Source organism: Sceloporus occidentalis, unplaced genomic scaffold, assembly GCF_023333645.1.
Source record: "Sceloporus occidentalis isolate IW3139 unplaced genomic scaffold, rSceOcc1.0.p SCAF_2, whole genome shotgun sequence".
Classification (NCBI taxonomy): Eukaryota; Metazoa; Chordata; class Lepidosauria; order Squamata; family Phrynosomatidae; genus Sceloporus; species Sceloporus occidentalis.
The window spans coordinates 146,609,648-146,632,626 of record NW_028316982.1 but is presented as its reverse complement, the minus strand read 5'-3'; the positions used below and the strand labels follow the sequence as shown (position 1 = coordinate 146,632,626).

Here is a 22,979-nt window from a genome sequence, read left to right as displayed (position 1 = left end):
TTTATACCTAACCACAACATGTCACATCTGGAGTTATGGGTGAGTTCTGATGTGGCTAAGTTTGTTGTTGATGATAAATTATTTAGGCTGGTAAGAACATATAACGATTGTGAAGAGCTCTGAAAGGATCTCTTCAAACTTGCAGAATGGCCAGTAAAATGGCAAATTAGATTCAGTATATGTGCAAAGTGAGGATTGTTGCTCACATACACTGATAGCATATGAATGAGGAATAACTGGCCAATTTGTTGTTGTGGTTGTACTCTTTTTTTTTTTAAAGGCAAATTCCATGTAAGGCATAATTTAAAATGGAATCAGAAATAAAATTTGCAATATTTTATTGGCCTTATACAAATCCCTCAGGTGACACCATCTACAGTCTTGTACCCTGTTCTTGTATCACACCTTAAAAAGGGAATTGCAGAGCTAGAAAGAGGTCAGAAAAGGGCAACCTATATGTTCAAAGGACTTATCCTTTATGAGGAAAGGTTACAATATTTTGGCCTGTAGTTTAGAACAAAGGGGAATAAGAAGAGACAGGGAGCCCTGATGGCGCAGTGGTTAAATGCCTGTACTGCAGCCATTCACTCAAAACCAGAAGGTTGCGAGTTCAAGACCAGCAAAAGGGCCCAAGCTTGACTCAGGCTTGCATCCTTCTGAGGTCGCTAAAATGAGTACCCAGACTGCTGGGGGCAAATTAGCTTACTTGCTAATTAGCTTACTTGCTGTTCACCGCTATGATCTTTGGAATAGCGGTATATAAATAAAACAAATTAATTAATTATTATGATGGAGGCGTATAAAATTATGAATAAAGTCAAGAAAGAAGGGGAAAGCTTTTTCCCCTTCTTTTATACTTAGGACTGAAACTAGTAAGGAGAATCAGGACTGATGAAAGGAAGCAATTTTTCACACTGTATCTAGTTAAACTATGGAATTTAGTCCCACTAGGTATAGTTAGGACTACTGATTCAAATGGCTATAAATGGGTATTAGATACATTGATGGGAGTTGACATTATCAATAACTACTATAGCTATATATCACCTCTAATATCAGAGGCAGTGAGACTGTATATTCCTTGACTGGGGAATGTGAAATGGAGGGTGGATTTTACTCATGTCTGGCTCCTAGGCTTCCCATAAGCAATTCAACTGGCACTGCATGAAAAGAACATTGGATTAGAGAGGACTTTGGTCTGGCCCACCATAGCTCTTCATATGATCTTGTAGTACATTTTGTAATAGTCACAATGGAGATCATGCCAGACAGATGCTGCCATAGGTTGCATATATCCTGCTCCCAAAGTGGCACTTAACATGTTAGAATATGTTTAGGTCTGACCTAACTACACTGAATTTTATCTTCATACATTCCATGAGTCTCTGAATTATGAAATCTTAAATAAATGATACTCTTATTTGGCCAAATATCTGAGCATACAAATCTTTTGTCTTTCGATCTCTTGGGATCACATACTGGGCAGGAGCACATTTCCAGTGATTGCACATGGCTGAAATCACAGAAGCAATGAGTGTAGAAAGAAAGCATTTTATCCCTTTCTTTTCTACTCTTTCCTTACTCAAATTGGTAACTCAAGTGCTTCTTTCCACTCCATACCATCACAAAGCTCCATATACATTTTTACACATGTCAGTAAAACAATTAATTTGGCCTTCAGTTATATTCAGTTGTATAATATTTACATCTTAACCAACTTCTACTATGTTGTGCCAGTGGAGTTTTGTGGCTCCAGTGTCGGTGGAATGGTGCACTGACACCGAATTGTAGTCCAAACTTTAAAGGAACTATTCAGGGTACTGAAGTCTTCCTCTAAAATGGGTTCAGCTGCTGTGTTAGCATCTTTGAAGTCTGAACGAAAATTCAGAGTGGATTCACCAGCTCAAGGACATTGAAGTTATTAGTCTCACTGTTTCTTCACAAATACTCCTTCCCACATACTCCCCCACACATACACTTTAAATACACCTGGGTCACAACCCAGGGCAGCATTATGCATGCTAAGCCCATTGGGATCAGTGAGCTTAAGCAAGCTTAGCTGGATGCTACAAGTGAGGCTGGAGACTGTGAATATCGATCTCCTCTTCCAGTCATTTCTCTCTCATCTTTTCTGCTTGCTTTTAGCATTCATATTTTATTCCAGGATGTCATAAAACTCCAGACATTTTTGTGATAGTGCTGTGTTATTATACATGCAAGAAACCAGAACTTTTGGATTAGGCATGCCATAGCTGAAAAATAACATTGTGTATACATTTAAGCAAATTGTGTTTAAACAGTTATTATTATTATTATTATTATTATTATTTTCAAATTAGTATACAAGAAAAGAAGTGGGGAAAAATATGATGCATATTTTTCTGGTACCTATTCTCATACGTTCTTGTGTACACAATAGTGTCCTTTGGATGTGAATGACTGCTTGAGGCATTATAGCTGAAATACACACAAAAATGTAGAGAACTTCATTCTCTAAAAATAAATATAGAAAAAAAATCAAAAAGAGGCAATATCAAAGTACAATAACATATTCTAGGTTTCATTGGCTGTCCTTTGAGGCCTCAGTCTTGCTTGCATTTTTGAAATGCTGGATGCTTGTTTTTGAAATGATGGTTGGAAACAGAAGGATGCTCATCAAATGGCAGCTTAACACAACTCACAGATGGTCCCTTAGGATCCACTGTTTCTCTTCTATATCTTACCCTATATTTGTTTTTGGACTCCATTTCTCATCTGGCCCAAAGTTGTAGGAGGATGGAAATGATTGTTGTCGTTGCGTGCCTTCAGGAAATTTCTGACTTATGACAACCCTATCGTACGATTTCTTTGGGAAGATTTTTTCAGAGGAGGCTTGCCATTACCTTCCCCTGGGGCTGAGAGCATGTGACTTGCCCAAGGTTACCCAGTGGGAGCATTCAAAACTGCACATAGCATTTTTGTAACCCCAGTACATCCAAATACCCCCCTGTTTTAAACAGGGGGAGAGGAACATTCAGCCCTACCCATGTTGATGAACTACTACTCTCATCATCCTTCACCACGGAGTACCCTGGCTAGGGTTGATGGGAACTGGGCTTTACCTACTTTGGAGGCCCACATGTTGCCCACCCTGTTTTGGAAAGAGGAGGCACCTTTGTATATGAATCCCTTTGTACATGCCGATCTGTTCTCTTCATGGAAATGAATGGGGACACTGACAGGCAAGAAATGCCATGGGCATATTAAAACTCAGGGATACACAAAGAGCTGGCAGGTCCAAGAAGACTGAATGCCTTTAAAGCTGAAACAAGCCTAGTTTGGAGAATGATTATACCAGTGATAGCATTTTGCAAGTGGGACAACAGCAACAACAAAGCAAACAGTACATGCAGTGATTTACAAATACTGTACCTGGAGCCTCTTGTGACCTGGTATAAATGGTCTGCATCAGACTGCTTAGCAGGAATGTTGGAAGTGTTGTATTCTTGTTCGGTTGCCCTATAGAGGGAAAAGCTTGAGTAAGTTTTTACACTTTCATTCTATCTGCCTTGTAATGTCACAGAAATGGGGAGGAGGAATACTAAAAGGGAATGAAGAAAATCTTCTCTGGGAAATTTTGCAAAAAGAAGGTATTTGTCTCCAGCCATCGTGCTGGCTATTTTGCCTTTATCCTGAATGTCTGCTGTTTTTGTGCCAAACCTTTAAAGGTTCTGCTCAATGAATGGGATTCAGTGCCTACCCCTATTTTATATGCAAAACGTGTAGCCTGAACAAGGCCCCTCTACTGTTCCTCCAATCAACTGTGATGAAGTTGCTCCGAGAGCAAAGAACGGAGCCCATTCTTCACATACAAGCCTTGGCTGCAGTCCTACTCTTCTTTGAGGTGACTCTGAAGTCAAAGAAATTTTACTGCTGCAAATGTTCCAGCAAAGAACTCATTCTTTTAAAACAGCTAGAAGCTTAATGGGTCTAGTAGAACCAGGGAAACTAGGCAGGGGAGGGTGGGAACAGGCAAGGAGAGATGGAGGGATGGCGACTGGAGCTGGGGGCTCTTTGTTAATTAGATGTGCTCCAGGTTATAAGCATCATAATCCTACACAAGTACAGTTTAATTTAGGCTTGACTGAGTTAAACCAAGTTTATTCCATACTCCATATAAAAGGTTATAAGGATTGCTCCACTCCTGACTATGATTGTTGGCTATTGATGAATTGTTATTTTAGAGAACTAATAGGAATGTTGATTAATTCAGTATTAATGTTTTACTGATCATATTTTGTATTATTCTATCATTTTTACTGATGCAATCCTGCCTTGAACCTTGGGAGAGGCAGGAAATATAAATAAACTATTATTATTATTCCCTTTCCTTAGTGTAACCCTAACTTAAAGATAGTTCAGCTGCAGATATTAGGCACAAGCCTCTTCTGCCAGCAGAAAACCTCTTCTGTTGGTAGAAATGCTCTTCTGCCAGCTAATCTCAAGGTGGCTGTAAGAAATTAGATATATAAGACTTATTATTACAGTATTTGTTTTATTTTGATCCACAATAGGGAATTTTATTACTAGGAGATCGTCCAGTTCTTGGTTTCTGTAAAAGAAGGAGAATATGCTAGCATGACAACCCAAAACACTAATTTCCTGACTCTGAGAATGATTTCCCAAATCTAGAGCTCCATGACTGCTATAATGGGAAATACTTCCAGGCAGCCATTTGTTTCTATGAAGGAAAGAAACTCTTATCAAACCTATCTTCCACTGAGGTGTTAATGCTGCACAGAAATAAACAAGGATGGCTTTGCATACAGGACCAAACATGTGCCTCCTGCAGACATAAGGGGGATATAGTTTTAACTGACACAACACATAACTTCAAGCAGGTTTGTAAAGAGAAGCAGGAATGGAATTTTAAAAATGTCTTGTTTTTCTGTGCAGTGTTATCCACAGTAATGAGGTCATCTAGATTCCTTCCCCGTGAGAGAAACAAACAGGGGGAAAAAAAAGAGAATGTCAGACTAGAAGTTACTATCATCCTCAGAAGAAATGCAAGGGAGTTTGACACAGAAGAATGACTGATAAAAGGTAATCAATCAAGGCCTTGTCAGTTACCAAGAAGTAATCAGAAGTTCAGAGGTATTTGTATGTTAAGTACAAAGTATTATCCTAAGTTACATAACAACTAATAATTCTAGTAAAATATTATTCTTCCAAGATTTAAAGGTATTAATTTGTTCACAAGATTTGATGATCATCATTGAGTGACATGATCGAAACTAAGCTTTCTGAAGAACTCTAATGCCAGCATCTATTCTGCAGTGTTTCAGTCTCTCTTTGTCTGGCTCAAGTAACTGGCACTGGGAAAATGCTAAGCATCTTGCCTGGCAAATCTCTCTGCAACAGCAGGGATGCTTTCTGGAACTGCAAGGAAAGGAACATAGGCAGTATATCTCAAACAAAGTACTTTGTTTTTAGTGTACCATGGCTTAAGAGCATTTCTTGAAACATCAAATATTTAATGTGCTCTCTCTTTAAATACATCTTCAGTACAGAACTCAGAAAAGCCTCTTCTCTGGACTACAATTCCCAGAATTACTGAATCAGCATGATTCACTTGAGCCAGCCAAAGAGAGACTGAATGTTTGACTCTTTACACATTCTGGAGTTGTAGTCCAAAAAGTAACTTTGAGAATAACAACATGGCTACAGCAATGGAATAAATCCTATAATTTTCTTATTCTTAAAGCATGCTTATAATCAGACAGAATTAAACTTTAGTGCAATTAATACAACCCAGGGAGGATTTGGAGTGAAATACTTTTTCAACAGCTCCATGTAATATATGCTGGGCCCAGTTGTACAAAGATAGGTGTCTCTGAAGGCTTCCTTGTTAATGATAGCAGTTCACATCAGCCAATCCCCACAAAGCCAATGTGGAACTCAGTGTGTGTTAGCACCCATTCTCTTCTGTAGTGAAGGTCAAATTGGGGGGAAAAACAAGCCTATTTCTTCTATTGCCTATATTTTATCACAACTTTCACACACTAAAGGTAACATGCATGGTTCTGCTCCTCCCAATGTGGTCCTTACAACAACTAAGTAACAGGTAGGTGAGTATGAATCAGGATGACTGACCCCAATTCATCTATTCCCACTCAGTACAGCTTAAACCTACATCTCCCAAGTCCTGGTTGAAGACTCCAGTCCAGAGAGGAGCAACACCCAAGATGTTACTGTACTGTAAGCCCTAGCAGTTTTAGCTGGCCTGGCCAATGGCGAGGGAAGCTGGGAGTTGCAATCCAACATCTGGAGGGCCATGCTTTGCACACCCCTGTTGCAGCCAACATACCCTATAATATGCTGCTTTCAGCTCCTTAAAACAAAGGCAGGATAGAACTGTGGTGAGACCAACACAATAAAGGCCTCATTTCCACTTACAGATAAATTGGTGTGCGATTCGAATCTACGGATCGATTTGACAGCAGAGCGTGGTTCCCACTACATTTGCCCCAATCACATTTTTCCCCACTACATTTGCCCTGGTCACATTTTCCATCCAAAATAATCCACTTGTGGTTCCCATTCACAAATGAATCGATTCAAAATGATTCAGTTCAAGCTGGCCAAAGGGGAAATTTGAACCAATTCTGATCTGCATGTGGTTCACACTTGTGCAGATTCAAAAATCAGCGTCAAAAAGACACAGGTTAAATTGGTCTAACACATGGCCCCCCTCTTGGATTAAGTGAGAACCAGGGTCATTTGAACCAGTTCAAACCGATTCATGATCTAATTTAAAAGGTAGTGGGAATGAAGCCAAAGAAAGTACTCATAAGATGGAAATATAATATAAAAGATATCAACACATTTAAAATAATGAACCAAAGCAATAGGCAAAGAAACGAATGGAACAAAGCAATGACAGCAAAAGCAGGAAACTAATGGATATTCTCACCCGTCTTTGGGAATTTCTGAAGCAAATATCAGACCCATCACACACCAGCTGTTGTTAGCAGCACAGTCAGAAAAGGTGACTTAGGCACTGAGCGGAGATCCGACATGTTTCTGTACTAAACATGTTTGTGGCTTTCCAGCACATATGCAGATATAGTCTTACAACTGGAAAATCCTGTTAACAGTCTCCACCTTAATATTGTTTTGACCATTCCTTAGTGCAATCTTCCCCAACCTGGTGCCCTTCAGATGTGTTGAACTTTTGCTCCTACAATCCTCCACCTTCCTGTAGTTCATTCCTTTGGGGTTTCATCATAGGGTCTCTTTTCACTCCCTATGTAGCCCTTTCATGCCATACAACTATCATACTTTGACATCACTTTAATGGCCAGGGCTGCGAGCTTTAAAAATTCTGGGCTCTGTAGTTTGGAGAGGCACTGGAACTAACTACTACATGGGAGTAAAAGTGGTGAGGCACACACTTTCAGCCCCAGAAACCCCCATGATGGGTTTGCCTTCGGATGGCAATAAGTCAGAAACAACTTGAAGGCATACAACAACAACAAAGCAACCTTAGATTAATACTTTGGTTAATAAGTTCAAGAATCTATTGCTGCCACAGCAGCTGTAGCGCAAAAAAAACAGCTACATGACTGGTCTAAGAAAAATTTCAAGAAGAGAAACATAAAATAACAAACACAGGAGATAATGTAGATGCCACACAGCCATCCCAATTACCCTTAGCTATAATGTGAAGAATGGAACAACTGAGCCACTCTTCTCTGCTCATGGGATCTCCCTGACTCCAAGGTCTGTTACTTCCTGTCAGACTCTAGATGGGACCTGAAAGTCATGCATTGTACAAGTACTTACAGTCCAGTCCAGCTCCATTGTTACATTCTTTGCAAGATGGAAGTGGGAGGAAACAGTGGGAGGGTACACATGAACCAGACACGTGTGGCTATTCTAAGGGGGAAATTACTTTTTGGACCTCAGCTACCAGAATCCTTCGGCTAGAACGGCTAGCATCCTGGCTATTATCTCAGTGCAAAGAATGTCTAATGAAGACCAGGGTATTTTGTGGCACTTTTGATTAAGTAAACTCACATCTACACATGTTATCATTATAACGAATACACTATAAGGAGAAGGCTCATGCAGTTAATTTTGTCTCTGCCCAATGTTCTTTCAGAACATTAGCCTGGGAAACATTTTTGTGAAAAACATTTTGTATAGCCATGGATTTCCACGGATGTTGCCAACATTTCTCACCAGCAATTTCTGTAATTGTAGGGATGCATATTTTTCTCTGCAGTGTGTGGGTCATGGGAACTGAAAAGCAACAGAAACATTTGTGGCTCACTCCTGAGATTTTCACCACTGGACTGTATCTTCTGGGAGTGTTGCACAAACACAACACTGGCTGCAAAGACTAACCCAAAGAGATTTGTGGGAGGTTTGTGGGAAGATATTCTTCCTTTTTGGCAAGTGGTGAGACAAACTGTCTGGGGAGAGGGATGCTTACCAATTAGGCTGGCATTCTATGACCTGACTATAAAGGAAATAATAGGCCTGAACATACAGGCCAAAATAAAACTGCTTCGGGTCACTTTGGAGGTATGCTGTTTAAATGATACATGTGTCCTAAGAGGCTGGACACCAGTGGGGTATAATGATTTCTGTGTCAGACTAGAACTCTAGAATTCCTGCTTGATCACGGAAACCCACTGGGTACCCTTGAGCGAGTCACACTCTCTCAGCCTCAGAGGAAAGCAATGCCAAACCCTCTTTGAACAAATCTTGCCAAGAAAACCCCATGATAGTTTCACCTTAGGGTTTCCATTAGTGTCTCTCTTGAAGACACACAATAACAACAAAAACTGGCAGGAAGAGGCAATATAAGTTACATTGTTTTTATAGCTACATTAAATTGTAGTAGAGATGTGTGACTTGATTACCAGACTCACCCCTTGCCATATCCGTTAGGTGCACGATTCACTTGGATGACATCATCCGGGTCTTGGTGTCTTCAAAGTTGAAATAAAAACGAAGTTTACTGTCAGCATACATTACCTTTTTGGTAAACTGGGGAGAAAGGAGCCCACTTCTATTTCCTAGCATCACAAAGGCTCACCCTCCTAAAACAAATATAACTTTGCTTGTGTAAAAAAAAGCACAATGAATAGGAACTGGAACACCAGTTGCTTTGTCTTATTTGCATCATCTGTAAGTTTACTTATTGTAGCAGAAATCTTTGCTTGGACTATAGTACTCCAAAAAGACAGAAAGATACCATATTTATAGTAATGCACTGGTATTTCTGGGTTTATGAGGCCTAATCACTTTGAAGGCATCAGATCCTATCTGATCCTGGCAGCTAAGCACGGTTAGGGCTGGTTAGTACAGTGCTTGGTATCCACTGGAGTTGGTTTCCAGGATACCTCATGGATACCAAAATCCATGGCTGCTCAAGTCTCATTAAATAGAATGGCATAGTAAAATGGTATCCAAATTAAAAAATGGGAAAATCAAGGGCGGGATACAAACCGCCATATAGTACGTATAGGATACGTACTAGGGTTAGGAAGGGGCGGTGCTTCCGCACCCCCCTAACCCTAGTACGTATCCTATACGTACAAGATGGCGGCGCCCCTTCTACATGGGCGCCGCCATCTTTACGTACTGGACGCATAGCGTCCAGACGTGTCGCAGCGCCTATGACGTCGCGAGTCCACGCCAGGCGCCTCGCGACGTCATAGAGGTGCCGCAAGAAGAAGCTCCGAAATGGAGCTTCTTTTTTGCTCCGCACGGGAGCAGCGCGGTTTGACTGCTGCAGCTCCCGCGCGGAGCAAACGGCGGCGGCGGGGAAGCGCCGCAAAGCGGTGGTTTGTATCCCGCCAAGGTTTGCTTTTTGAAATTTATATTTTTTAAAAATTCAATCTGTGGATGGTTAAATCTGTGGATAACAAATCCGTGGATACAGAGAGCTGACCGTATTTGGATGGGAGACTGCCAATGAATACCAGGTGCTGTAGACTATATTTCAGAAGAAGGAACTAGAAAAATCCCCTCTGAATGTTTCTTCCCTAAGAAAATCCTATGAAAAATTCATGGGGTCACCATAAGTTGTCAGGTAACTTGAAGGTGCACACACACACACCCTCAGTTCTGGTGTGGCATTCTATGTTCGGTACAGAAAATCAGCAGAGAAAGGAACACATAGGTCCAAGGTTTCCCAATCTAGCTGGACTATTGGGTCCAGTAAAGCAAGGGAGCTAGAATAAACCCAGAATTTCATATCATTCTTACTTTGACTGAGCCTTTCTCACAGCTTCATCCTTTAAAATATATGAAGAAAAACAGATTTCTGAGACTTACCTCTGGTCATGTTTATTAATGTTGGGTTTGTCTTGGATGGATTTTTCTTGAGCTTGGCTTCTTCTGAAATGAAGCAAAACCAATGGAAAGAAGTACACATATATTCCTGAGATTAAGTAGCTAGAATTAGGAATTTCATATTCTTATTTTATAAACTTTATTTATCATATTCAATGCAAACAAACCACTCAGAATCTTAATAATTGAAGTTAGAGAATGTATATGTCTATTTTTACTTATTTCATTATTCACTAAAGAAAATTTCAGAAAGAATGATTCTTTTTTGTGGGGTTTTCAGGCTATGTGGATGTGTTCTGGAAGAGTTTATTCCTAATGTTTTGCCAGCATCTGTAGCTGGCATTCTCTGAAGATGCTAGCCCCAAATGCTGGCAAAATGTCAAGAATAAACTCTTCCAGAGCATGGCCACATAGGCTGAAAACCCCACAAAAAACTATGGATTCCAGCCATGAAAGCCTTTGACTTCACAAAGTATGATTAGCTTGATACTAGCTGCTGTAAACAGGAAGTCTTGTATTATATTATGTCTGTATTATGTATTATAATATGTTTGTATTACCCTTCCTCCACAGGCATTTTACACTAGAGGACAACCTTTAAGATATGGGCAATGGCATATGGCTGAGGAATATGCAAGAGGGAGCTGCTGGAGCTTTCATATATTTCGCAGTCAAGTTACCTCCCTCCTGTGACTTTTTAGGGGTGGAAAGGGACATAATGAAGGGGAATTACCCTTGGGAGTGATTGAGTCTGAATGTTCTGGGGTTGGTTTAACATCTATAGTTCCCTCTCCATTGATCAGATGGCCTGTGTCAGAGTGCACCCTCTTTTCAGGTTCCTCTGGAAGAAAAGCTGGCTACCTCTGTCAGCAGAAGGCTATCAAATTTTCTAACAGCTATGTGGAGTCAAATTATTGGAAGCTGTGCCTAATAACTATTGTTTTTGTTCCCAGCCTTTTCTCTACAAGCACAACACAGAGTAATCTTTGAAAATAAATGAGGTAACAATTTCTTCTGAAACTTACCTCTGGTCACTTTTATCCTCTTTAGCTTTGACTTTAATGAGGTTATCCAAGTCTTGGTTTCTTCAGAGATGATAATCAATGGAAGGAAACAGATATTTCAGTGCTCAGTTAGCCAGAATCATTACTTTGATCTCCAAAGCAAATAAACCACATGGCATCTTTACAGCTGAAGGTCCAGTATATATTTGTGGCAATTTTATATTTAAGTTAGATTTAATTTTTGAATAAAGAAAATGTTGAAATGTTTAGCTTCAACTATCCTGTGTAAAATATTTATTTGTGTTTTATGTCAAACCTAGTGTGCTAAATAAACAAAATTGAAAGATACGACACAAAATTTGTAGTGTTTAAACTGTGGCACATCTTACCCCACTGAGAATTTCACTGTATTGTGGAATATAGGGATCTCTATTCCTGAAAGAGTGTTTGTGTGAACAGAATCAAGTGTGTTTCACCCAAAGACTGAAAATCAGAAAACGTGGAATAAAAGTAAAATAAAATTAGAGAAAATAGAATGAACTAAATGTACACTCATTGCATTGTGGGGCATTTCCTGATCCCAGCCAATTTCAGAAATTGCCTGAGAAAAAGACAAGTTGTCCCTCACCCCTTCCATTCCACCTACAGAAGATGGCTGGGCTGCATGGGAATATTTCCTGCACTCTGAGGGTAGCGGAGTGGCTTATGGACAGGCTGTCTCTAGGATATTCAGAGCTCTGTCCTCCAATACCTACTAATACTTTGTGTCCTCCTCCTATCATCTGGCAAACAGAGAGGAGACAAGTTCCACATGCTCCAAGATGGTCGACTGTTTATTCAATGTTTATTCAGTGTTTAAAAAGCCCAATGCGTTTTGGCCACACTACGCCTAGTGTGGCCGAAACATGTCGGGCTTTTTAAATACTGAATAATAAACAGTTGACCATCTTAGAGCATGTGGAGCTTGTCTCCTCTCTGTTTGCTGCTTGGCTACATGTTTTCAGGTCCTTATTTATGCTCTCCTCCCATCATCTGCCATCTTAAATAACTGGTTCTCTACGTAATGGTAGAGATGACCCTGATCTTAGGAATTGGTCTACATCATTTATTCTCATTCTAAGATGATATCCCAATATAATATAAACATATAAAAATATAACTATAAACAGAAAAAGTTGTACCTCCCAGTTCTCTCTGTGGTTGCAGTTCTGTTGACATCTGATACAGTGGGTTTCAATGGAGATATCTGCCTATAAATCAATAAAAAAGTTTAAAATGAATTTCTGTCACAGAAAATAGTTGTTCTGTCAGGTTTTTAAAACACACATTTCTTACATATTAGGTAAATAGACAAATTACTATTTTCTGTTAACAAGCTAGAAAAGTAAATCTTGGACAGTTAGGTATTTAGTAATGAGGAATCTTCCCATTGAACTGTTTATAAAACAAACAAACAAACAAACAAGCCCTGCAAGCAGCACAACCTGAGGATTTTACACAATGTGCAAACTTATAAAAGAAAGTTTTAAATACTAGCACTGGATAAAAATGAAACACTCAGAGTCGACACACATCTGCACTCTATTTTCATTTATATAATTCCCTGAAATGACTAATTTTAAAGTTCATACTTTGAGAGAAAAGGTTGTGTTGGTGAGCTGTGTCTCAAGAGAATATTTTTAGAAACAGCTTTGTATGGGGCAGATCAGGCTGCTTGCCAGAAGGGAGTTATACAGGGTGCAGATCATGTCATGTCAGGGCTAAGCATCTAAATCTAGAGATAGGTCATAGCCAGGTTTATTTTGTGGGGTCACTGTGATGTTAGGCATGAATGAAAACCTTCTTCCCAACCTCTTTTGCTACTTACTATACATAAACAATGCAAATTTTACTCTTTTTGCAAAAGTACTTAATACCCTGAGAACAGACAGAGGAGGAGACAGAAATTATGTGAAGACAGATACTCAGTGTTCAGCATTAGGTGCCACTGATTTGTTTTTAATAGGCATGTTGGGTAAAGGAAATTGTGGCATAGCCAAATAAAACTAATCTGACTCTGACTCTGCAATAATCCCAGAACGTAGGGATGGGAACATGCTCCAGGCATGTGGAGAACTTGAATGCAAAAGGGACCCAACAGTATTTGCCATGTGATCCGCCAACCAACTAAAAAGGATTTTAGACTGCCTGAGCAGTATCAGTATTTGCTCATAAATGCCCAGTTTACATGAAAAGTTGGAGACAAGGTATGAATAGGAGGCTTGCTTTCTCACCCTGCAAAACATCTGACCTATTTGTTTTGTTGTGGCTCCTGCTAAACAAATGAGAGGCAGAAACCCTTGCTAACTCAGGCTATTCCTAGCATTTACAGTGAGACAACCATCTCAGGGGATAGATGGTGAAGAGGAAGTAAAGTCAGTCCTTAACTTTGTCTGTTCTTCCTGAACCCTCAGCCATTCTTCCTATTTTAAAACAGGCTGGTGTGTGCTGCTGCTACTGCTCTCAGGTATATCAGAGGAAGCTATCCTGCTGTCAGTGTTGCATCAAGGTTCAGATGTTGACCCATTTGGCTTTTGCATGTGGAACAGAGAGGGTGCCATCATGTCCCATGCTACAGACAGAAAGATGTGTTGAGACAGCTAAGCAAATCATCTGGATATCTACCAGTAGATGACAATTTAACCTTCTGTCTGGTGTTGATCTATACACATGTCTTATGTGTTAAGTGGATCATCTGACTGACTTAAATGATAACGGAAACATCTAGGAATTAAGATCAGAAATGTAATGTTTACAAGGGGAGCGGTATCTGCAGTGTGGATCATCAAGTGAGATATATGAACATGCAGCCCAGCTATTGGCATTTCAATGTCTAAGCCAGGCATTCTAGATGAAATATTATGGCTCTCCCGTATTTCTGTTCTGCTGAATAAATCAATGTATCTCTTTTTCGCATGTATAAAAGTTAATGCTGATTGGGCTGGCAACAAAACATATCACCATCAATATGGTTCACTGATAAAACAGCCCCATAGAAACTGGGGGATACTTAAATTCAGTCACAAAGAACAACTGAAAAAAGTTCAGTGACATAATGCTTCAAAAAATTATTTGCTTAGGACAACATTAGCTGGAGCCCGAGTATTATAATATCATACTGAAATTTTAGATACAGAAGAACATAACCCACAGTTATGACAGAGTAAATGTTTAAGATATTAGCACCAATATCATGAAAGCAGAAAGCACATGAACATGAACAATGATTTTAAAATGCCCTTCAAGTTAGTTTACGGTGCGTCTCTTAGTGGCCTTAGGAGTAGTCAATGCATTCTAACTAAAAGTGTAATTGTATGCATGTGTATGCAGAAATAATGTTCATTATCTGCATTAGGATTAATTGATGAGAAATACATGTGCATTAGAAAGGAAGGATATACATTTTTGAACAAATGTCAATGGTGGTTTAAATCCAACTGTTAATTCCTGTTAGAGTACAGCCTTTAAATCAACGCAACTTCCATGAGTATTGACTGGACAAGTTCCCATTCTGATTCAGTGGTTGTACTCTAGCTGGGACTAACTATTTGATTTAGGCCAATGCTTCGAACATACATACATTCAGTGGATTGGATCCAGACTTAAAGTGTAAACACTTTACTCAATGAAATCTAAGTTACATAGGACTAACACGTGTCTGACTGATTTCAGCTGGAAGTCACATACTAGTATCAGCCTCAGAGGAAGGCAAAGAAAATTATTCTGCCAGGATATTCTTGTGATGGGGTTGCCTTAGGGTTGACATAAGTCAGAAATGACTTATAGACACACAATAACAACTCCAAATGTGAGCAAGTCTAAATTCATCCTAATATGTCTTATTGTCAACCAATAAGCATAGGACCAGAATTGATATTTGGCCTGAACTGGACCTGGACTTCTTACAGGCAGTCTGATAGGCCACTTTGTAAACAGAATCCTGGAGCAGATCTCATATGGCTCTTCTTGTGTTCTTATTTGCCAATTCTAAATGTGAGGCAACAGACAATTTACATAAAGATTTTAATGTAGGCAAAAAAGAAGCAGTAAGGATGACACTTTTTTTTGTGGTGGAGTTCACAATGGAAAAGGGCATCTGTCATCAAAGAAATCTTGGGCTTGAGCAAAAGAGGATTGCCTTCTATCACTGTGTCATCCAGACGTCACTATTGTCTAGTTTTGAAAGGCTAAGGTTATTTGTGTCCAGGTCAGCACTCATAGGGCAATTTGTAAGCTAGCCAGTAAATGAAGCTTATACAGGAATAGCATTTGTTCCGATTCAGGAGGGAGTTTTCCTCTGTGTCGAGACATTGACCAGACAGTACCAGCCTGATTTAATTTCACCTCACAGAAGACAAGACCACAAAGAGGAGCCAAGGATTAGGAAACTAAATAGTGCTGTGGCCAGCCATGAAAGAGCATTTACCAAAATCTCCTGAGCTGCTGAGTACAGTAATTTTCAGACTTAAACAGATGGGAAGAAGCTGTCTTTCAGGATGCTTTAAGAGGTGGTATGAACAATAAAACAAGGACAGGGAAAGTAAAGCCAGCTTCCTTAGTTATGCTTTCTGAATAAGTGTGGACTCCTAGGTTCTCTGTTGGTTCTGTTACTAGGATGCACATTCTACAAAACATCAATACATAAGATCATTCATACAACAAAGCAATAAAACCAGAATATTTGGCTGGGAAGACAATACAGATGGCAACATGTATTGCCATGTATTGCTAGAAGAAAATCTGTTCCAAGGTTCATTTCATATGATGCCATAGAATAAATTAGAACTATTTTCTTTTATATTGGAATACAACCTACAGGACAAGAATAATTCTTTTCCAGCCCTGAAGCTCTTCCCTCACCTATACACTCTTTAAAGTCCATTGCATTTTCACAGCCATTGCCAATGTTCCCATTAATGCCTGGCTTAAAAATAAGTAACTCAAACATATATTTTTCATTTCTTATATTTGAAACTTTTTTTTGACTATATAGAAACAACCCTCTAGTAAATATATAATATTGTGAGGCTATCTAATGTTCTGCACTAGAGATGGTGAATGAGTGGCCTTCTAGAAGTTGTACAACTACAGCTCCCATCATTTCTGTCCATTGGTCATGATGGCTAGGCCTATGAGAGTTCAACACCCCAAGGACCACAGGTTCTCCACTTGCATTGCTTTCTAGATGCTTCCACAACACTTGCTAGTCTTCACAGTTCCACAGGTATTGCTCTTCAGTGGACACAAGGAAGAACTGATATAGCTTACTTATCATTTTCCACAAAGTATTCACTGTTATCAATATTTAGAAGTGTGAAACTCTCCTGCCTCAAAACCTGTCAAGATAGTGGAGACAGGTTTTCCCTTACAGGTTCAGTTCTTCACACACTTTTCACATTTTCGATACCAGATTATTATTTTGATAGATCCACCAGATTCATACCGGCATTTAAGAAAACAGATTCTTTAAAAATAGAATTGACGTTTTCATAAATGGAACAGAAAGGCTCCATAGTGAAGATACTTCAGAATTCACAGCAGCTGGAAGGCCTATATTTCTCCATTATGTGAGGCAACATTTTCATGTTACCAATGAAAATGAGTTCTATTTTAATAATGATAGATATGGCCCGAACAGACAGGCCAAAATAAAGCTGCTTTGGGTCACTTTGGAGGTATGCTGTTTAAATGAAACATGCATCTTAAGAGGCCAGAAAGTGCTCCAAAGCTGTGCTCCAGTCCTTAGGACTGGAGCATGGCTTTGGCGTGGCTTCTGGACTCTTAGGACACATGCATCATTTAAACAGCATATCTCCAAAGTGACCCAAAGCAGCTTTATTTTGGCCTGTCTGTTCAGGCACATAGATAGATAGATAGATAGATAGATAGATAGATAGATAGATAGATAGATAGGTCTTTTTTCTTTTTAATGATGAGACATCCCTTGGCATCAGTTTATATGCATGCTTCCAGCCCAAAACATTTGTGTGAGGTCCATCCCATCAAGTGTCAATTCAAAGATGTCTTACCAGCAATACAAGAAAGAACGTTCCCAATTAAGCTTTTCAAGCTGCATATAGTTTAGATACTGACTCAAAATAACCATATAGCAAGGTTACCATAGCAACTTGTAAGCTCAGTCAAATATGGTTACCACAGTTCTCAACCAATGGTGAAACTGGAACAAAATGCTTGATATGCTAATAAGAACCACAGGGGAGGGTGAATGTGAAATGAATGAGGAAGGGGATTAGGAGAGGTTTAAACGGGCCTTTATGAGTGGGTAGTGGCAGTGGCTTTTCCTACTTAATTCACCGATATTTAATTCTCTAAGTTCTCCAGATCTGACAGCAGATATCTTCCCCCAACATTGCTTTCTTCCTAAAATATTTCATGGCTCAAAGTTTTGCAGGAGTGGAGAAAGTGTTGCTCCTGGGCTGTTACATTGTGCTCCGACGTGTGCAGTAAGATTTATTAAGGAGGTATGATTGCATCTTCCAGGTAATAGATATAGGCAAAGATGCTAGAAATTGTATATCAGATAATGGCATACTTGGATCCAACTCAAAACACAGAAGACCATAGCAGCTAGAGTGGAATCCAGAGATTTGTTCTTTACTTTAAATTTAATGCTGGGATGAACCATGAGTTAAATGTTTTCCTCGGAAATGTATAGCATTCTGTCAATTTGTAAGGAAATTTATATTTCTTCTTCTTCATCATCATCATCATCATCATCTAGTGTGCAAGTTTCAGGTGCTATGCCTGAACATGTTGGGTGTGGGAGTTGTCATTTATTTGTTAAATTTCTGTCCTTCTGCCTTTACTTCACTGAGTTCAAAGTGATATACATGGCTTTCCTCATCTCCACTTTATTTTCATAAGGTAGATGAGCCGTGGGAGTGTCTAATCCAAGGTCCATCAGTGAATTTCATGTCTTATTGGAGATTAGAACCTAGATTTCCAACGTCCAACACTCTAATCACTATACCACATTGGTTCACATTGGCCAAACTCCAAATCGTGTCCCTAAAACTGTGCACTCCACCTCTGACCTTCTGACTGAACAATTATCAGGATCCTTTATGTGTGTTCAGACAAATCAACCCTCCCTCAATAGCATTTACCCAGAAATAGAAACGGCCCAGGTTTTTCAGCATTCATATGTAATGTGTAGTTTGCCTAGACTTTGGGACCATAGATTACAGAAGACATGACAGACATTTCATCAGTGCATTTACGTTTCTGGCTTAAATCTCTCCATATGAGATCAGTGTGGCTGATGGTGCTGAATTTTATTCTGCTTTGCACCATGTAGCTATCACCACAAAAGGACCTATTAATCATCAGCTACATCGACTTTCATTACCTTGTGGTGGATCGGTCATTCACAGCACCATTTGACTTTGGAGAAGCATTTGGTTCTGAGGAGTAGATAGTCCTGAAGAACAAAATTTAATATTTATTTCATATAGAACTAGCATAATCTTAAATCCTATTCTGGGGAGAAAGACAGGTTAGAATAAAAAGCATAAATAGTTACACATCCATTACAAGAAAATAATCCTGTTGACTGGCATGGAACACATGTGTGTGTTTGTGTGTGTGTGTGTGTGTGTGTGTGTGTAAAATAAACTAATTAGATATATGCACTTACCTCGGAGTAGATCCGACCCAACACAGTGGGATTTGCTTTCCAATAAAAACCTCCATGATAGCTTTGCCTTAGGGTTGCCATAACTTGACAAAGATTTGAAGGCACATAACAACAAAGACAACGTGTAGGATTCAAAAGCTATAACACTGCCTTCATCTGCAAGTCCATCTCTCTTCATAGTTTTAATAAACACCTACCAGTACTACTTTAGTTTTCTTTTAAGAAACTGTACACTATTCTGTGTGTGCGTGTTTTTCCTCCACTTTTTCCAGGCAAGTATTCTCTGAAGATATCAGCCACAGATGCTGGCAAAACGTCAAGAAGAAAATCTTCTAGAACATGGCCACATAGCCCAAAAAACTCACAAAAAACTATTAATAAATGCTTCATAAAGAAGTCAAATATCTGTTAGTGAATTGCAGGTGACTGAAATACTTCCACACAGTTCAAATCTCTCCCAGCAGGAGTTGCAGTGAGGAAGAGATTGGCAGGTTTGTTTTTACCTGTAGGTAATAAATTAGCTGAGATACACATTGAGGCAAATAAGCTGTTTTATTTCCAGGTATTTTATGTACTGGTCACATTGTTTTAACTGGAATGTTGTAACATCCAGCCGGGATATGCCAAAGTTTTGGAGTGTTACCTGAAATCGAGTAGGTGCTAGACCAAGTTGGATTTAATATTCCATTCACCTTTTTGTATGTATCATTTGCCACCTCAGTTTCTTTAGTACAATCAGCTTTATTATTTTATTTATTATTTCAACATTGTCTGTTACATTTGCTACAGCTTTGGTGGTTATGATTCATAGTAGTCACTTTGCTTCAGTTATTATTCTTCTGTTGTTATTAAGACAAAGATTTTTAATGCAAGAAAAATTGAATGTATCTCCCCTGTCTTTGTGAACATAGATGGTTTTCAATTGTCTATCATTCTAGCAAATTTTAATTTGGTTTTTTAAAAATTTTCTGGTGCTGTTCAGGCTGGGTGTACACTTTGTATAAGCTTAGTGGGTACTCTTCATAAGCCATAAACCCCAGAAAGACAAAAGGGGAAGGATGAGCCTCCCTCAGAATGGTCCAGCATCATTCAATTATTGTTGAGCCTACTCAGGAATAATCATTCAGAAGTGTACTAAAGGATCAAACGTGAAAAAAACATTAAGACAGCTTTAGTCGTTGAGTCCTCCCAGAACTAATAAAGCATGACTGCAACCTATCCTAAGCATACTTACTCAGGAGTAAGGTACATGAACACATGGGGGGACACTTCTTAGTGTACATTGTGTTTGTAAGAGTTGGATCTATGAATAATAATGTATTAGGAAAGTAATTTTCACAGCCCCAGCATGTACCTGCATGTAGGCAAAATGCATGCCAGGGCTGAGGCCCACCCCCACTACTTAAAACAGTTCCAGGGTCCCCGCCACAAGCTCATATTATCAAAATAGTGCTAATAAAGAACTGATTTTTGCAAGCCTATACATGTCTACTCAGAAGTGAGGCACAGTGAATTCCACAGAGGTTACTCTCATGCAAGCAGATGCAGGACTGCAGCCAAAATCATGCAGCAACCTCATATTTCAGAAGGCAGACCTGGTTTTTCCAGCACAGGGGTGAGAAATATGTGGGACTCCAGATGTTGCTGGGCTACAACTACCATCAACTCTAACAACATAACAATGTAAGTAAGGGATTATGGGAGTTGTAGACCACTAACGTCTGGAGGTTTGCATGTTCCACTTGAGCATTAAAGTCATTCCTTGAAGGTTTTGGTTTAATTATTTTTTCTATAATAATTTTCTGCAAAATAATCTATATAAATAATAAATATTGGTCTGTACACTATTTCCAAGAATCAACCTGAATATGTTGAAACGAAATAGAATACGTACATCTTTGGTCCACCCATTTTGTCTGAAGCAGTGGGAACTCTGTAAAGAGAAAAAACTGATTACAGATAACAAATAATGAATTTCAAGTTGATTCTGTACTCAGTTACATACATCCAAATGCCCTATATCAGGCCTGGATAATCACAATGTGGAATAATTCTGGAGCCAAATGAAACAACAAAGGCATTCTTGATTAAACAACAAAGGTTTCATGTGTAGTTCATTAACAGAAAGATTGGAAAGAACATTTGCAAATATTCACTCAACAGTCAAAAAGGGATATTCAGAAGGAATTCCCTCAGACTGATAATCTTCACAGTTTGTTGATTTTGCGTGAGAAAGCCCATGTGGATTTCTTTCTGCAGAAATCTGTGTTTTCTGTAAAGAGAACAAGATTCCTGCTCAGAAAATGCAGTTTTCTACTAAAAAAAGCCCCCCCCCCCATCAAAATGGTATATATATAGTCTTTGAGAACTATGCAGTTTTCAAGGACTTTCTTGAAAGGGAGAAAATTTTTAAAATTAATATTTGCTTTATTTGAGGACAAAAAATAGCAAAGGTTTACATAATACAGAAGCAGGATGACAGGGAAAGGATTTCCTAATGCTTTTTAGGGACAAGACTTGGTAAAGTTACCTTCTGGACAACTCTATCAAGTTCCCAGACAGCATGACCAGTGATCATGCTGGCTGTGAATTCTGGGAGCTGTAGTTCAAAAAGTAACTTTTTCAAGCTCTGATCCAGAGGAACATCCAGTAGCAACATATCCAGAATACACAGAAAGTGAAGAATGCCTCTGGCATCCCTTGAAAAGTAACTGAGAAGAGTTTAATTGAACCTCTGTGGTCTTCCCCTGGTGATCATTCATAAATTAATGCAAGCAAAATGAACAGAGAATGAAGGTATGAGGAGCAAAATGCAAGCTTCATGCACTTTTCACACTTCAAGCATGTGCATGTAAGAGGAAGGGGAAGCATATCTACAACATAGCTATATTCAAAATAATCAAAATATATTTGGTGGTGTCATAGAACAGCTGTTGCTTTTCTCTCGTTTCTCTGGTTGAGGAGTTCAGGGTAATTTTTCCAGAGCTAGAGAGCGCAAAAATGTCAAAGCAGGGATTGACAGTGGCAGCTAATCCCTTCTGTGGGAGTGGGCTGGTAACTCTTTAGTATAATCTTTCTAAACTGCTGAGCCCTATTTCTAAATCAAGTTCAACACCTTGGACAAGTCCCTTAATGTTTAAACTAAAACTTGGATTCATTGTATCTTCTAAACTTACAAGCTGTTTCATAGATGGCATGACAGGATAGCCAGGTTTGAAACCAAGGGTAGACTTGATGAGTAAATTCAACTACTGGGACTTCCAAATAAGCACAGTGGTATGATGCACACATTCTTATTTGTTACATTCAGGCCTCATTATTTTTATGTGCAGCCTCAACACTAAAACTGGTATACCTGTGAAAACCTAATATGTGAAAAATGATGAATATTGTTCTGGAAAAGAATAATGAAAACAAGCATTGTGCTTATCCTTACGGTTTATTATTGACAGGTATTCCTGCTGCAGTATTTGGTTGGCCCCAGGAATGCCTGTCCAAAGGAAAAGGAACAATGAAATAAATACTTCAGAAGCATAACAGGTTATGAATGGCACATGCTTCACAATGTTCAAAGCACTTCAGATTTATTATTTGAGTAATCTTTTACAGGGATGGGAATCATGGTTCCACCTATTTTTCAGACTGCAAGTCCCAGCAGTCCAAGTCAGCATAGCCAATGGTAAGGAATGCTGGGAGCCTTGGTCTAGTAATATCTAGAAGGGCACATAAATTTCAACCACTCTTATCTATATCATTTTCTCATTCCTATATTGCAGAAAAGAGTTGCTGACATTAAGAGAGTGTGGTTTGACTAAAGTATGGTCATCACTTCAGAGGCAAGATTTTAACTAGAGCAGTGGTACTTAAACATTTTTACCCTTGGGACCCCCTTTTACATCTACATGTGGACACTGCGCCCCCCCCTAACCTAG

At 39.1% G+C, this 22,979-nt stretch overlaps 1 protein-coding gene across 6 annotated transcripts in view; it reads right to left on the bottom strand.

Annotated features, from left to right (window-relative positions):
- Window positions 1-22,979, bottom strand: part of SCEL (sciellin) — a 75,033-nt gene that overhangs the window by 8,734 nt on the left and 43,320 nt on the right. For 3 of the 6 annotated variants that reach the window (XM_089511146.1, XM_089511148.1, XM_089511147.1), the window contains 10 exons: window positions 22,484-22,537; window positions 20,942-20,980; window positions 18,760-18,831; window positions 12,533-12,601; window positions 11,373-11,432; window positions 10,330-10,392; window positions 8,919-8,978; window positions 8,224-8,283; window positions 3,412-3,498; window positions 2,389-2,457 (listed from right to left, as the gene is read on the bottom strand). In XM_089511146.1, the coding sequence (XP_089367272.1) occupies window positions 2,389-2,457; window positions 3,412-3,498; window positions 8,224-8,283; window positions 8,919-8,978; window positions 10,330-10,392; window positions 11,373-11,432; window positions 12,533-12,601; window positions 18,760-18,831; window positions 20,942-20,980; window positions 22,484-22,537 (633 nt within the window). The remainder of the gene's footprint in view (window positions 1-2,388; window positions 2,458-3,411; window positions 3,499-8,223; window positions 8,284-8,918; window positions 8,979-10,329; window positions 10,393-11,372; window positions 11,433-12,532; window positions 12,602-18,759; window positions 18,832-20,941; window positions 20,981-22,483; window positions 22,538-22,979) is intronic. The other 3 variants (XM_089511149.1, XM_089511151.1, XM_089511150.1) reach the window with 3 other exon arrangements.